General features: G+C 59.2%; 1 protein-coding gene across 2 annotated transcripts in view; it reads left to right on the top strand.

The window, feature by feature from the left end:
- Positions 1 to 15,073, top strand: part of LOC110572399 (cell migration inducing hyaluronidase 1) — a 141,079-nt gene that overhangs the window by 104,822 nt on the left and 21,184 nt on the right. For both annotated transcript variants that reach the window (XM_021680691.2, XM_021680693.2), the window contains 7 exons: positions 6,383 to 6,588; positions 7,252 to 7,321; positions 8,046 to 8,174; positions 10,343 to 10,428; positions 11,271 to 11,402; positions 12,350 to 12,385; positions 12,472 to 12,627. In XM_021680691.2, the coding sequence (XP_021536366.1) occupies positions 6,383 to 6,588; positions 7,252 to 7,321; positions 8,046 to 8,174; positions 10,343 to 10,428; positions 11,271 to 11,402; positions 12,350 to 12,385; positions 12,472 to 12,627 (815 nt within the window). The remainder of the gene's footprint in view (positions 1 to 6,382; positions 6,589 to 7,251; positions 7,322 to 8,045; positions 8,175 to 10,342; positions 10,429 to 11,270; positions 11,403 to 12,349; positions 12,386 to 12,471; positions 12,628 to 15,073) is intronic.

The following is a 15,073-nucleotide window of genomic DNA, read 5'->3' as shown; positions in this document are numbered from 1 at the left end:
GTGCCCTGAGGGAGCCCCGGACCCGGCGCGCGGCTTGCCAGCTCACGTGGCAGCGCTGCCCAGGAACCAGGGCTGATTCTCCGTGGCAGGCGGCAGGAGGGTTGTGGCTGGAATGGTTGCTGAACGTGGGCCTGTTTTCTGGCTCAAGGAAGAAGAAAGGAGAACGTGTTGTCCCGGAAGCAGAAAGACAGTAAGATTCACGATAAGTGGGAAATGTCAGGAACGCGGTAGCGGGCACAGCATGGCTCGGGTCTGGGTTTCCGTCTGGCTTCTGCCACGGACCAGTCATGGGCCGTGGGCCGGTCACTTTCCCTCTCACACCTCTGTTTCCTCTTCTGTAAAACAGGGAGGACAGCAGTATGTCTCCCACGTGGTTGTTACAAGACGTGAGCACAGGATGTGGAAAGTGTGGCACATGTGTGGCCCTGTGGGCAGGTGTGGTCTCTTCTGCTTGTCCACGCGGTTTGCCGAACGAATGCAACGCAGGGACTCTGGGGCGACCGAGCTCGGAACGTGGGGTAAAAAGAACAGTGTAGAATTAGGAAAGATGACAAGCCTGAGTCTGAGGAGCTCTACTTGCTTTAAGCATTCGTTCTAAAGTTCTGGGCTTAATTTAGCTTCAAATCCCCTACACTTGGCGCCACGGAAGAGAAAGATGTTGATTCCCAGCAGCCGGGTCGGTGTGAGCGGAGGCCGTTCTGCATCTCAGGGCAGTTGTGCATATAACACACATGCATGCACATACACGTGCACACGCATGCACACATGTGCACACACACGCGTGCATACCGTGGACACACGGCTGTTCGTGCATTCGGTTTCATCATGCGTGTGGTGCCCGGCATGACAAGCAGATCTCATGGTTGTTCAGTTAGAATCCAAGAATGAGAAGGGCTTGGCCACGCTGGTCACAGTGCGCCTGAGCCGCGAGCCCGGGCCTCGGCCGGAGGAAGGGGCTCCCACAGGAGCAAGCGGCTCAGCGGGATGCAGGCAGGCGGGGGCCGAGAGCGAGCACGGCCCAGGAGCGGCCCTCGGAACCCGCTCATTTGGAGCCGCTGGACGGGCCAGTTGCACCCACACCAGACAGACTTTTGGAGCCAGAGACTCGGACAAGCTCTCGCAACCAGGGGACCCTGGCAGTCCTGCATGTGCCAAGGCCGTTGTTCTGTCCGGCCCCAAGGGATGCCGGCCACCAGACTGGGAGGGAACACACGTCAGCTCCCTGGGTGCCATCCAGACACCAGGCAGCCTCGCACAGGCCTGGCCGAGGGGCCGGCAGCAGCCTCATCCCGGTGGCCACGTAGGGCTCCAGCCGCACTCGGCTCGGGTCCCTGCTGGACGGCCAGGCTGGTGGGTGAGGGTCTGGAGCCCACAGACCTGTGTGACACCAAACTGGCATGACTTAGCATCTGGATGAAGCGCAGGCCTCGGATTCCCCGAGCCGAAGAGGCAGCAGGACAATGGAGTGCATTCCGCGTCCTCCCCCGAGCGCCACAGGCCATGGGGAGCTGGGGGTTCAGATGGGCGCGCCGCCCCGTAGGCCCTGCACCATGGGGGGCAGCAGGGCCACCCCGGGAGCTGGGCTCCGCATCGCTAGTTGATATTTGCTCCCTTCATTCTGGCTTGAAGGACCTACCAGTGGCCGGGGCTCTAAAGTGTTTGGAAAGATGTTTTTAGCTGACAGGATGAAAGGAGGCCAAATACAGACAGACACTGGATTCTCACTTAGGCTGCAGAGGCCACTCGGTAGCATCGTGGAGGCCTTTACCCTCAGGCCGTCCCAGATCTGGACATGCCCAAGACCCTGGACATCCGTCCACACGTGGGCTTCCCCTCCCACCGCCTGCAGACAGACTCCGGTGCCCTCGTCCTCAGAAGACAGCTTCCGCCCCCCCCCCCCCCGGGCTCCTCCCCATTCTTGGCCACCTGCTTCTGGAAAGGGCAGTGTGGACTTGACGTTCCCGCCAACACCTGCTTCTCATTCCCCTCCTAACCAGTGAGCACGCGGGCCTCTCCACATCTGCTCCCTGAGCCCAGAGGATGCTCTTAGGAACCGCCGCACACACCATGAGCTCCTGCTCAACAAACCCACCACCCCCTCCTCCTCGGACTCCTTGCTCGCTCAAACCGTGCCTGCAGGCATCCGCAGAGCCGCCAGCTTGGGAGGACAGAGTCAGAGCAAACCTGCGTTCTAACGATCCAAACTTTCGGAGCCTCGGTTTCCCCACCGCACAAAGTGAGGGTGAGGACACAGCCCATTGCCAAGGTTTGGGGGAGGACGAAGCCAGGGACGCATGTGGCCAACTCAGCATCAGCAGGCTGTATACGGTCATGGGGCCTCTGTGTACTGCGCCCTGGGTAAGCCTCCCTGCTTCCACGACACGTAATGGGTCCCCCACCCCCCCGACACACACACAGAGCAGCCTCGGGAGCTCGGCAAACACTGCGTACGTGTCCTCCCTCCTGTCCCGCACACTCCCCGTGCATGCTGACAAGGTCGAGGCCTGCGGTAAAACCATGCCGAATGCTGATTATCCTGGTGATGCCAAGACCCTGGTGATGCCAAGACCCGGAGCTGAGTCAGGCGATGTCTGTCGTGATACCAGCACGGGAGCCCCAGGATGCTGGCAGTTGCGGGGTGAAGCTGGCCCTCAGAGGAAGGCTCTCCCGCCCATCCCCTGCAGGCGGGGCAGCTGGGGGCCTACGGCGGGCTCCCACTGCCCCTCAGTGTATGTTTCTGAGCTCTGGGGCAGGACGCAGGGGACCACCTGCCTGTTCTCTGCTGGAAACAATGAATCCGTTCCAGAGCTTTCGAGGAAGGTGCAAAGACACCAACGTGGATTCCGTTTGTTTCCCCCGCTCCGTTCCATTTTCAGGGCAAGGGGAGGGGGTGGGAGAAGAAAACCCGTCCTTTCCTTCCTCGCCCCCAGGACACTGGTGCAAATGCATCCAGTGCTCTGTGCGGCTCCGGGGGGCCCCACACCTGGCTACGGCCCCCCACCATCCAGCCTCAGGAAGATGCCCGTCCCGCTGCTTTCTCCTGCCCGTGGCTGCGCCCCCTGGGTGCATATGGCGGGAGCCCAGCTCCCTCTGTCCCCGCCCCAGCTCTGGGAACCAGGGGCCAGGATCTGTTTGCCCCTTCTCCCGGTTTCTGGAATTCAGTCTCACCAGCTTCTTGATTCCTGTAGCTGCTCCCAGTTCTCCTTCCCGCCTGAGCCCCCAGGAGGAACCCAGACGGTGGTGCTTGCTTTCCCCAAAAGTGTCCCAGGCCAGGGCTCCTGCTGGCGGATCGGGGAAGGGATGTGTCGGGGCAGAGGGCGGGCGCACCACCCATCAGCTCGGGGAACAACTGGAAATGGGCACCAGGCCCCTCTTTCCCTGGCTCCCTTCCCGCTCGCGCGTCTCCGGGGCTGCCTCCGGGACTCGGTCCTTCCCGACGGGGGGAGCGCGACCTGGTTCTCTGCCGCCTTTCCCGGCTTCTGTCTGCGCCATCAAATATGCCTTAAGACTCTGCAAAAATAGGCTCTTTTCTTCAGCGGCTCGAAAAACACAAAATAAGTGGTAGAAGCCTGGAAATTACAGTCTTTCTTTCAATCTGATTGTATTTGGGGTCATGCTTCTCCCTAGCAGGAATGGTATCATAGCCGCCCTAGAAGGCGGAATCGGGCAGGGCCGATTTCTGTTCGTATTTGCTTGTCTTAAGCAGCAGTTTCTTCTTCTTGCTGATGCAGGTTGATTTGCATGGAATGTTCCACTTTATACCTGCTTTCCCAGCTTCGTTTCTTTTTTTTTTTTTTTTAAAGATTTTATTTATTTATTTGAGAGAGAGAGAATGAGAGACAGAGAGCATGAGAAGGAGGAAGGTCAGAGGGAGAAGCAGACTCCCCGCTGAGCAGGGAGCCCGATGCGGGACTCGATCCCGGGACTCCAGGATTGTGACCTGAGCCGAAGGCAGTCGCTTAACGAACTGAGCCACCCAGGCGCCCCTCCCAGCTTCGTTTCTAACAGCACCCCTCCTTTGCTCTAAAAAAATGTCCTGGTTCAGACAATAAATTAAATGGTCGTTTTAGATGAAACAGTCCCTGAGGGCTGAGAAATTTCCTCCTTTGTAATCTCATGCCTAGACCCCTGCTAACAATGGCAGAAGACTTAAAACAGCCTTTAGGAATGACTTTTAGGACTGACAACCATCAGCAAGGGTGATGTGCAGAAGAAGGAAGGGAAAGATGTGATTTGTTCATGAGAACGGGGCGGGAGCTCCAGGTTAGCACGCCCAGGGACTTGGCAGCCACCTGCAAACCTGTATTATGTGTCTGGGTGTGCAGCTACAATGTAGTGATTTATCTGTCTGTCTGTCTTTCTGTCTCAAGCTGTGTCACAGTGTAAATATTCAACTCTGGGAAATGTTCTAAGGCAGAATGATCAGAAACCTAAGAGCCAGATTTTAGAAGGTACCTGTCTGCCAAGGGACACCTGGGCGAGGCCCAGCAAGTTGGTGGCTGAGCTGAGACTTGAACTTGTATCTTCGGCTCCCCACCCAGCAGCTCCCCCTCCCTCTACCTCACCGTGCTGTCTCCCCTCCACTCCCCACACCATCCTCACCCACCCCTGATGAGAAGGAAGAAATGCAGCACAAGATGAGAGGGCTGGTTTTCCGTTTGGGGTTGTTGACAACAGATGAGCACGAAAGTTATAGAATCAGGTGGATGGAGAATCGGGTTTCGGCTCTGTCCCTGAACAGAAGGCGAAAGGGAATGATTAAGAATTAAATGAGATAATGTCTGTAACAGATCTGACACCCAACAAATACTAGTACTTATTATTCCTTTCGATGGGGATTTTTCTCTCCAGAGCACACCTCAAGGGTCTTGGATGGAGGGAATTTCTCCCTGGGGTGTTGGTTAGAATAAGAATGTCCCTGATTCATCTTTTATTCACTTGCCTTCAAAGAAGGGCCACGCAGGGTGTGATCGGACAGTGGGGTAAGTGGTGCTTAGGATTTTGAAAGAGCCTTGGGCAGGAGGCCTGGGTCTGAACGTGGCTCCACCTCTAGGTTTGTGAGCTTGCTGGGACACCCCACGCCCCTTCTCTGGGCGTCAGTGTCCTCCTCTGTAAGTGGCGGCATGGGACTTGCCCAAAGCCACCCCTGCCGGCCCCAGCAGCCCCGCTTCCTCCCTTCTCTTTCCGGGCTATTTATAACCAGCTGTCCTAGCTCACTGGGACGAAAGGAAGCTGCCCCATCGGATGACCTTGGTGTTTACTGCACTGCTTGGTGAGGGACTGAATAGCACTCAAGATCACGCCCTTGCCAATGACCAAAGATTAGGGAGGGATGTAGAGGAACAGAGCTGGCCCGGAACAGGGCAGCCAGTGTGTGTGGATCCTCCCTTGTGGGGTGAATGGACACAATGAGAAAACGGGGGTCCCAGCCCTGCCTGCCTTTGAACACATGGGTTGTGCGACCTTGAGCAAACCACTTAACTTCCTTCAGTCTCATTTTCCTTAGCTCTAACAACAAAACAAAGCAAAAAACCAAAACCAAGTGTTCTAGAAATGTGTAAGACTTCAGCAAGATGAAAAGGACATGGAGGGTCCCGGCTCCAGATGCTTCCAGAGAGTGGCTGCCCGGACGCTGGAGTAGGCAGGCTCTGTCCTAGGAAAGAGCCGGGGGAGTTGGGGCGTTCACCCTGGACGTGTGCACCCCAACCAGAGGGCACGGTATTACCCCCAAGCCGGGGGGATATTTGGCAGCCAGTGTCTGAGACATTTTTGTTGTCCCACTGAGGAGGCATGCTGACATGTGGGGAGGGCAGAAGCCGGGACGCCGCTAAACACCCCACAAGGGACGGGCCGGGCGGCCCCTCGAAGTGTTAATGGTACTGAAGGGGGAATTGTTTCGGGATGGGGTCTGGTTGCTCCGGGGCCTGGCCTGCTGGTAGGTAGGTAATCGGTGCGGGTCGAACTGTCGTAGGGGATCGGGAGCCTCTCCTCGGGGGGACGGCACTGGGCAGTCGGGCCCCAGAGTAGGGGTGTGGACGGAAGACCTCAGTTAAGAGCACCATCGTCGGTGTTCTGATGTGGGCAGGCTAACTTTGAGGTGGTGAGCATCCCATCTCTGGGGCATTCAAGTGGAAGCGCCATCCCATTTGTCAGGGACGCTTGTGGGCCGTGTGGCCTCGGGCAGGGAGGCAGGGCTCCGGCCAGAGACCCTGTAAGGACCTTCTAGTTCCGAGACTGCTGTGCCAGGGCCCTCCCCAAGCCTGTGGGGTTCCTCGTGGGACCCGGGGTGCCGCTGATGCCGTGTCACGTTTGCTGAATGAATGCATAGGCTCAGGAACACCTGGACGCTGGGTGAGAGGTCCCCCGGTCGTGATCCCTGCAGGTCAAAGACGTGGTGGGCTATAACTCCCTGGGCCACTGCTTCTTCACGGAAGACGGGCCAGAGGAACGGAACACCTTCGACCACTGTCTCGGCCTCCTCGTCAAGGCCGGAACCCTCCTCCCCTCCGACCGTGATAGCAAGATGTGCAAGACCATCACGGAAGACTCCTACCCGGGGTACATCCCCAAGCCCAGGCAGGACTGCAAGTAAGTGCCTCCCCCGCACCGCTGCCACCCCCAGCCCCGTGCCATGAGCCACAGCAGGCCTGCGCCCTGGAGGGTCCTGCGAGCAGCTGCTCACTCACCCGCCCAGCCAGGCCTCTGACCTCCGCACCCTGGGGCTTCTGAGCAGCTTCTGAGGGCTGCCTCCCAGCCCTCAACCACCCACTGCCCTCAGCCTCTCAGCCGGAGGCCACGGAGGCCACGGAGGGCCTGCTTCTCCGCTTGCCTGTGGCCATCATCACGGTGCTCCTCTGAGAAGGCGCGGGCTGCCACCTGGGTGCCACAGTGGTTACCCGCGGGCACGAGGCGTACTCCCCCACTTGGAGACAGAGACAGAGACGGGACTGCCCGTGTGATCAGTGTTCCCACGCCGGGCCTCTCCCTGAGGAACGGCCCCCTTCCGGGCCCTGGTGCCTTCTCTCTATTGTAGAGCCCGGCTCAGACTTCACCCATCAGCTGCCTCCGCCTCACGCACCCACATGCCCCTTTTAAGCCCCAGCACTTTAGGTGTTGAAATGCTCTGCGCTCGCACGAGCAAACCGGGTTTCACAGCAAACTGAGGGTTTCTCAAGCTTCTGGTAAGAGGCAAGGGAACCAGCGGCCCGTCGGGTGACGCCTGCGATCTCTGTCCCCTGCCCCCCCCCGCAGTGCAGTGTCCACCTTCTGGATGGCCAACCCCAACAACAACCTCATTAACTGTGCAGCCGCGGGATCCGAGGTGAGCAGAACCGTCCCTTCTTTGGCCGGAAGTAAAGGTGGGGGCCGGGGCTGGGCCTGGGACCCGCCAGGTCAGGCTCCGCTGGGGCGAAGGGGTCACATGGACTTGGCTTTCAGTAATGGCCCTGTCCCTTCATCATGTGGGTGATCAGGGCACTTTACCGAAATGACTGATTATTAGACAGAGACGGGCGTGGCCTGGCGCTGTGCCTCCCCACCAGCTCTGTCAGCTAAGATAGTTTAATTCTCGCACCAACCCTGCGAGGCAGGTACCCATACCTTCCATCCGCTGGGCGGGGAGGGTGACCGTGCCCAGGGGCACGCACAGGATTCAGACACGGCACCCTGTCTACACAACCTTGCTCTCACCCACCCGTCCCTGCCACTTAGCGTCCGTGGGACCCCGAGCAGGTCAGGTGCTGTCTCTGGGCTTCAGTTTCCATAGCTGCTAAAGGAAAGGGAAAAGCCAAGAACATCCGGGACTCAAAGCCAGCCGTTTGGAGCCCATGGCCAGTAGAGTAGGACCCGATGAAGGGCTGCCACAGTCAGGGTAGACCCCACAAAATGCACTTGCCAGGGCTTTTTACTGCCTCCCACAGGCGCGTCCAGGGATGGGCGGTGGGGCCCTTTCGGGGCGAGTGCTAGGTCCAGCCCGAGTAGGACCCCAGCAAGGAGGAGTCTGCGGGGCTGATGTCTGTGGCTCTCCCCTTGTGCCCCCCCAACAGGAGACCGGGTTCTGGTTCATCTTCCACCACGTGCCGACAGGCCCCTCAGTGGGAATGTACTCCCCAGGTTATTCAGAACACATTCCACTGGGAAAATTCCTCCATAACCGAGCACATTCCAACTACCGGGTAAGTCTTTCCAGATTCTGTCCCCCTGGGCCAGGCTGTTAGTCCTCCTTCCCGGAGCTGCAGATCCTTTGAGCCGGGACGGCCTCCTGGCTACCGGCAGCAGCCACTGCGCTCCTGGCGCCTGTCGGCAAGAAAACCAAGCAGCCTTCCTCCTCGGCTCCTGGCCGTTCTTAGCAAGAACGTCCCGTGGCTGTTCCTGCCTCGGCATCTGGTCGGAGCCAGAAGAAGTAAGGCGCGCCTTCGCTCAGGCTGGTAGCAGGGCGGCGCCTCCCAGCGGCCGCTGAGCTGGGCACGGGAGTGTCATCTGACAGTTCCCTTGGTGGGGTGGGCGCAGTGTTGACCGTGAAGGCTCAGCCTGGCCTGTAAGCTAGAGAAAATCAGGAGGCCGTTCTGAAGGAGGGTGGAGGCAGCATGAGCATCCTCCCCTCCGATCCCTTTGCTTCGTTCCTGGGAAGTGGGGTGCTCCATCCATGCAGAGGCAAGAGGGCAGGTGGAAAACAGAAGCCCCTCAGTCCAGTACCACACTAGGTGCTGGGGACTCCAGGTGAGCCGAGGACGCCCACCCAGGACTGCAGCTAGGCCAGGGCCATGGGGCGCGGAGCTGAGGAGCCAGGCAGAGACCAGAGGTGCCGCCTGGGGGGCAGAGGTGGCCTTGGGGGCGCTGGCCCAGTGCCCAGGGCCCAGTGTGTCCAGGCTGATCTTCTGGTCCAGTCCCTGCTGGGACAGATGAGGAAGCTGGAGGGGAACGGATACATGAGGATTAAAAGAAAAAAGCTCAAGCAGGGGGAAGACTGTGAAGAAGAGAAATCCTCTCTGACCCGGCCCTGCTTACACCTGTGGTGGGGCGGGAGGGGGGCCTGCAGGGAGTGTGCGGGGCAGCGTGGCGGGGGGGGACACCAGGCAGCACTATGTCCCAGAGGCCGAGCAGGAAGGGTCTCTGGGGGCAGAGGGTAGAGACGAGGAGGAGCGGTGTCCCCTTGACAGAGCGGGGTTTCTGAGGCTGTTGTGGACCATATAAGAGCAGCGCAGAGGTGCAGGGTGGGGGGGTGGGTGGGGCGGCAGCCGAGCAGTGGACAGGCTGTGTTGCCTGCTTGTCGGGACCCCTTCCTCGAGAAGCCTTCTCCTGAGCTGGGAGCTGGGCCAGGTAGTGCCTGGATCGGAGACCTTAAAAGAAGGGGGCTGTGCACGGGACAGAATGTAGGCAGGACGGGCACAGGTGGAGGGACGGGCAGGGTGAGGAGGGAGTGAGCAGGAACCCTGAGCTGCACTGATTGGATGGAGCCCTGGGCTTGGTGCCCTCCCCCCCGCCCCCCATGAGCCCCGCCCCTGCAACCAGTGGGTGAAGGTCCTGTCTGGGGTGAGGGTCCTGGTCTGGGGCAATCGTCTGGGGCCAGCACGGAGCCTCCCGAGTCCTCTGAAATCAGTGTTCTTAGCCCGTCTTAACGGAGGCCACAGCTGGGGCTTGGGGGCTGAAGGTCATGGCCCGTGAGCAAGCAGCTGGGGATCTAGCCCCTCATCTTCTGACCCACGTCACCCCGACTTAAGAACGCACTAGCCAGAGTGGCCTCTGGTTACTGGAGAAGGGAGCCTGGGTCTGGGCCTTCCCAGGAGGCCAAGAGTCCCCTCACTGGGAGGCCCTGACTTCCGCGTGGGCGCCCAGGGCTGACCACGTAAACACCTTCAGAGCCAAACAGGAATGTGAGGTTCTGCCCTCGAGTCAGAGGAGCCCAGGCAGGACTGTGGGAGGATCCCAGACCCCCGCCCCAGGGTGGAGACGAGATATAAGTTCAGCAGTTCCTCCAAGTCACTGCAGACACATTTCCCTCGCCCTTGTCGTGGGGCCTGGGCTTGTAACTGCCCAGAGCAAGGCGAGTTCTGGGCACAGACTTAGCCGCATGGCCCTAGACAAGACACGTAACCCTCCAGACGTCAGCTTCCTGATACACACCTCCGGGGGGACACCTTATTCCAGATTCACTCTGAACAATGCAGAGCAATACAGGCTCCTCACCTCCCTCACTGTAGACCCCTTACCTCCGTTAATGCGTCCTGACAGCACAGCTGGTTTTACTGGAGCGTGTAAGAGTGTGCGGTGAGGCTGGGCATGAGGAGGTGCCTGCAGCGTGGGAGTGGAAAGGACCGTGTCCCTGACTGTTCCCTCCCCACAGGCTGGCATGATCATAGACAACGGGGTCAAGACTACCGAGGCCTCCGCCAAGGACAAGCGGCCCTTCCTCTCTATCATCTCTGCCAGGTAGTCACCCCCTGGGAATGCACACACTCCCTGCTGACCTCCTGACGCACCTCCATTCTCTTCTTCACTCATTCATTCTTTCATTCATCAAATATGTAGGGAGCACTTTCTACGTCCTGGACGGGGAGCTAGGTGCTGGGGTAACGTGGTGAAAATCTGAGCAAGGCAAAGTCTGAATTAGGGCTTAGGCTGCAGCAGCTGCAGGGAAATAGAAATCTCTAGAGGTTCCTGGATCCCTCAGCAAAAGCCAGTACCTGGCAAGTCGGCAGGCTGGGCCGGGATCTAAAGGGGAAGAGAGAAGTCAGGGAGAACTGCACCGTCGGGTTCGTGGGAAGGGACAGAGCTCAGCCGGAGGCCGGGGGCCACTTTCCAAAGGTGCTGTCAAAACCTCAAGGTTATTAGACAGCCCAGTGCCCTTGAAAGAGGCGTGATACCGCGGATGGAGGGCGTGAGCTGGTCTGGACACCACTGAGCCCCGCTCAGCGCTCCGCTTTGGAGCCCATGAGCTGGAGCCCAGAGCAGGCGTGAGGCCCAGGGTCCCCCAAGTCAGCGGTGGGCTGGGCATCTCAGAGCCTCCTTCCCAGCCCCAGGGGCCGCATGGCACACCGGGATTGGGCCTGGCTGGCTGGACGTCCCTCTGCGCCATGACCTGCCGCGGCCCGTGGGGGTGGGGGCTCCTGGGCCCGCGGGGGGTGGGCCCTGGAGGAGAGACCCTCGCTTCTGTGCCAGTGCCCGGGCAACGTGAGCCGGCTGCTGCGTGGGAAGGGGCTCACGGCCAGAAGGGGGTCCGTCTGGGAGGCCCCCAGCACTGCCCCCTGTGCCCTCCCCACCGTGCCTTCCAGGTACAGCCCGCACCAGGATGCCGACCCGCTGAAGCCCCGGGAGCCCGCCATCATCAGACATTTCACCGCCTACAAGAACCAGGACCACGGGGCCTGGCTGCGCGGCGGGGACGTGTGGCTGGACAGCTGTCGGTGAGGAGAGCCGTGGGGTCTCGGCACAGGGAGGGGGTGGTGCCCCCCCACACGGGGGCAGAGGAGAGCAGGGCAGGGAGGAAGCAGACACACAGACCTTGTCCCCCCCCGCAAGGCAGAGGCATATGCCCCCCCAGCCGGCAGTGACCCCCCAAGACCCCCTAAAGACAGCATACACAGGTGCTCTGGGTCATCAAACAGTCCCTGGGTGAGGCTCTCTGAGCACGGAGCCAGTCAGTGAAAGGAGGAAAGAAGGAGGAAGCCAGCACGTTCTGGGCACCTGCCGTGCGCTGAATCCTTGGTGGTCTTTGTTACTGTGCTTCTTGAAGGTACAAATTATCTCTTCCATTTTGGAGAGGGTAAACTGAAGCTGAGTCTAGTGACCTTCCCAGAAGGTCACACGACGAGTAAGTGGTTGAACGGGGGCTTGAAATTGCAACTCACTGGACTCCAAAGCATGGCCACAGTGTAATTGTGACCGTGGGTCTTGCCCTTCCCGGCAGCTGCCTGACCCCTGGGAAATTGGAATCTGTCTGTCCTTCTCGCTGTGGCTGAAATGGGAGTGGGGATGGCCAGGGGGGCAGTGGAACCGTATCCACGTAGCCCGTCTTTACCTGGTGTGGGACCCAGAGTGGCCAGGTCCTCCCAGATCCAACCTCGCACTTAGCCCCGGAGTCGCGGGCGGGGACGGGCAGCAGAGGAGAGGCTCGCGGAGCCTGGGGTGCATGCTACTGATGCAGCGTGGCCCCAAACGCCGAGCGCATGTTTGCAAGCAGACACTGAGCGGGAGAACCCACGGCTCCCGCAGCAAACCCCGTGCCAGGTAAAGCCTGCCTCCCCACACGGTGTCCACCGCGTGATGCCAGGAACAGGGAAGGGTCCTTCCCTCCGCAGCTCCCCTGCATGTGGAGCGAGAGCAGGCTCTGACCGTCCGCTCTTGTCCCCAGGTTTGCTGACAATGGCGTTGGCCTGACCCTGGCCAGGTAAGGGCAGCCGTCGTCGTGCTGGGCGCTCGGTGGGAAGCCATCGTCGTGCTGGACAGCTCACCCCAGACATTCTCCCCCTACAGTGGTGGGACCTTCCCCTATGATGATGGCTCCAAGCAGGAGATAAAGAACAGCCTGTTTGTTGGAGAGAGTGGCAACGTGGGGACTGAGATGATGGACAACAGGATCTGGGGCCCCGGCGGCCTGGACCACAGCGGGAGGACCCTCCCCATAGGCCAGTAGGTTTGCAACCGTGGCAGCTTCCTTGTTCCGTGGCTTATGCTGTGTGGCAGCAACGGAAGGGATGATGCTCGCGTGTGATTTCCACCTGCTGGCTGTGAATTCCTCTGTCCGTTACCGGTCAGAGAAATCACTGAACCTAAAGACGGTAGCCAGCAGTGGGGTGAAATCGAGCACAGGAGAGAGAAATTAAAAAAAAAACAAAACAGTGTTGGAGACCAGTCCACAGGGCCACGTGACGATCGGAATGCAGTGTGTGGCTCTGGGGCCACGTCAGTGGCAGCTCCGTGTCCGGGCTCAGCGACCACGGCTCCTTCCTCCTCTGACAGTGCATTGCCCCCGCTTCTGAGGACGGGGCAGATAGACTCAGGCCAACAGGGATAAGCAGGACGGTGACAGAACCTGACGCCGTGGGGCACGCAGATGGGGAGCTGCAGTCAGGAGAAGGGAGCATATTTGGGGGAAGAGCACGGGAGGTGTTGTCATGCATCCAAGGGGCTGCCAGGCGCTTTCAAGACGAAACTCATTCCCCATGAGCCCTGGGGGTTCGAATGAGTGCAGTGCAGGAAGGAACTTCCGCCAGTCGGGCTTGTTCATCCACAGAATCGTAGGGCTGTGTCGAGGGGTCGTGGGCTCTCTGCTGCAGGTGGAGTTCACGCGGGGGTGGGGGGACAGCAGGTGGTTGGAGCAGGGGGTGACCTGGAGGGTTGACCCGCTCATAGAGCAAAGGGGCCAAAGGGACTCGGTCAGTTCCTCAGAGAGCCTTGGAGGGAGGGGTTCCGTGAGAGGACACCCCTCCCCCATCTGATGGGGATTCTGCTCCAACATGAATCCGAACCAGACAGCAAGGCCCTGAGCCGGCCAGCAGTGCAGGGAGACCCGCTCTCCGAGTGCTCAGGGCTCCCCGAGCGTCTTCCCTTTCTCTGGGGAAATGTAATCCCTGCTTCTTTGGGCAGGACGTGGCCTGAAGCTCCCACCGCAGAGATGTGGCCTTTGCAAGGTCTTTGTAGACAAAATCCTAGCCTCCGTTGGCACAAGCCATCAGGAAGCCCTTGTTTTTGTCTGGTCTAAGTGCTGCACCCGTCCCTTTAGGTCATTTTTATGAGCAACTCTGCATCTGCATATTTGGGGTTGCTTTGCTGAGGGTTACCAGCTTCCCAGGGCCAGAATGTTCTGATGACGTCCAGGGGCAAGTTTGTTTATGGAAGCTTGATAGTTCTGCCAAAGCAGGCAGGTTCTTCGCACCACGTGCGTGAGCGGGGACTGCTTGGCCCGGGTGATCCGTCCTGAACAGGCCTAGGCTGGGCTCAGAGGAAAATAAGTACACACTCTGTGTACACAGCTAGTAAGGATGGGTGGTCCCCAGAGTGCCTGAGATGGAGGCGCCCCACGAGAACTAGGATTCGAGGCGCTGATGCTAATTGATTCCATCCACAGATGCAGAAATGCAGGAAGTCCTTGGCGTCCACTGAAGGCACAGGCCAAGACTGGTGTGATCAGGGCTTTCCTCGGGGAACCATATCTGGGCAGGGGAGCCCAAGGTGGAGGATGGGGGACTGCAGAGTATGGCCTGTCCCTGGGAACAGACCCTTTTCTGTGTTCATTCCCCTCCTGCTGCCCTTCCTCCTTCACATCAGCTGTGGGAGGAGGGGGCCTGGCCCAGAGGCAGAGATGCCAGGAAAACCATACCAACTGGGCTTGAAGAATGAACGAGCCTAGATTTGGGGCCACCAGGAAGCCCAGCCAACCCCTCTCAAGCCTTGTTCGGGAGTCAGAGGCAGATGAGGGGTGTCTCTGAGCCCCTGTCCTCTGCTGGGCCAAGTGGCCCATTCTCCAGTCCCTTCTACCTCCGCCTCTGAGCGTGTGGCCTCCTCCTGTCCTTTCCCTGAGGCCTGGAGATCAAGGCCTTCCTGGGGTCCTCTGGCAGCCCACATTCTTGCCCTCCCAGGGGGGGCCTGCCTCTCTTTGAGGGATGCTCAGAAGGTTATGAACAGTTATCTTACCACATAATCATCACCTTCCATTCTGTCCCAGACCCCAGAGACTTGCAATCAAAAGGCTTACTCAGACAAAACTCAGTTGGGTTTTAATCTGATTAAATTTTTACGGCAACTGAGACAAAGGTGATAATCACTAATTGCTCTAGTCTCCCAAGGGACATAATACTACATTCTGTAGCAATATTTACAGTATTTACCCAATGACTCTTCACAGGATGGAAAAATTGGGGGAAATACTTGAATAGAGGACATTCCCCAAACCCCAAACCAGCAACTAAATAGCCATCCATCCATCCTCCCTTCCATCCTTCCATCCATCCACCCAATCCATCCATCCACCCATCCATCCATCCACCCTTCCATCCATCCATCCATCCATCCATCCATCCTTCCTTCCATCCATCCATCCTCCCTTCCATCCATCCATCCACCCATCCATCCTCCC

This window comes from Neomonachus schauinslandi, chromosome 9 (genome assembly GCF_002201575.2).
Source record: "Neomonachus schauinslandi chromosome 9, ASM220157v2, whole genome shotgun sequence".
Classification (NCBI taxonomy): Eukaryota; Metazoa; Chordata; class Mammalia; order Carnivora; family Phocidae; genus Neomonachus; species Neomonachus schauinslandi.
The sequence above is the reverse complement of the archived record's forward strand: the minus strand, read 5'-3'. Positions and strand labels throughout refer to the sequence as shown.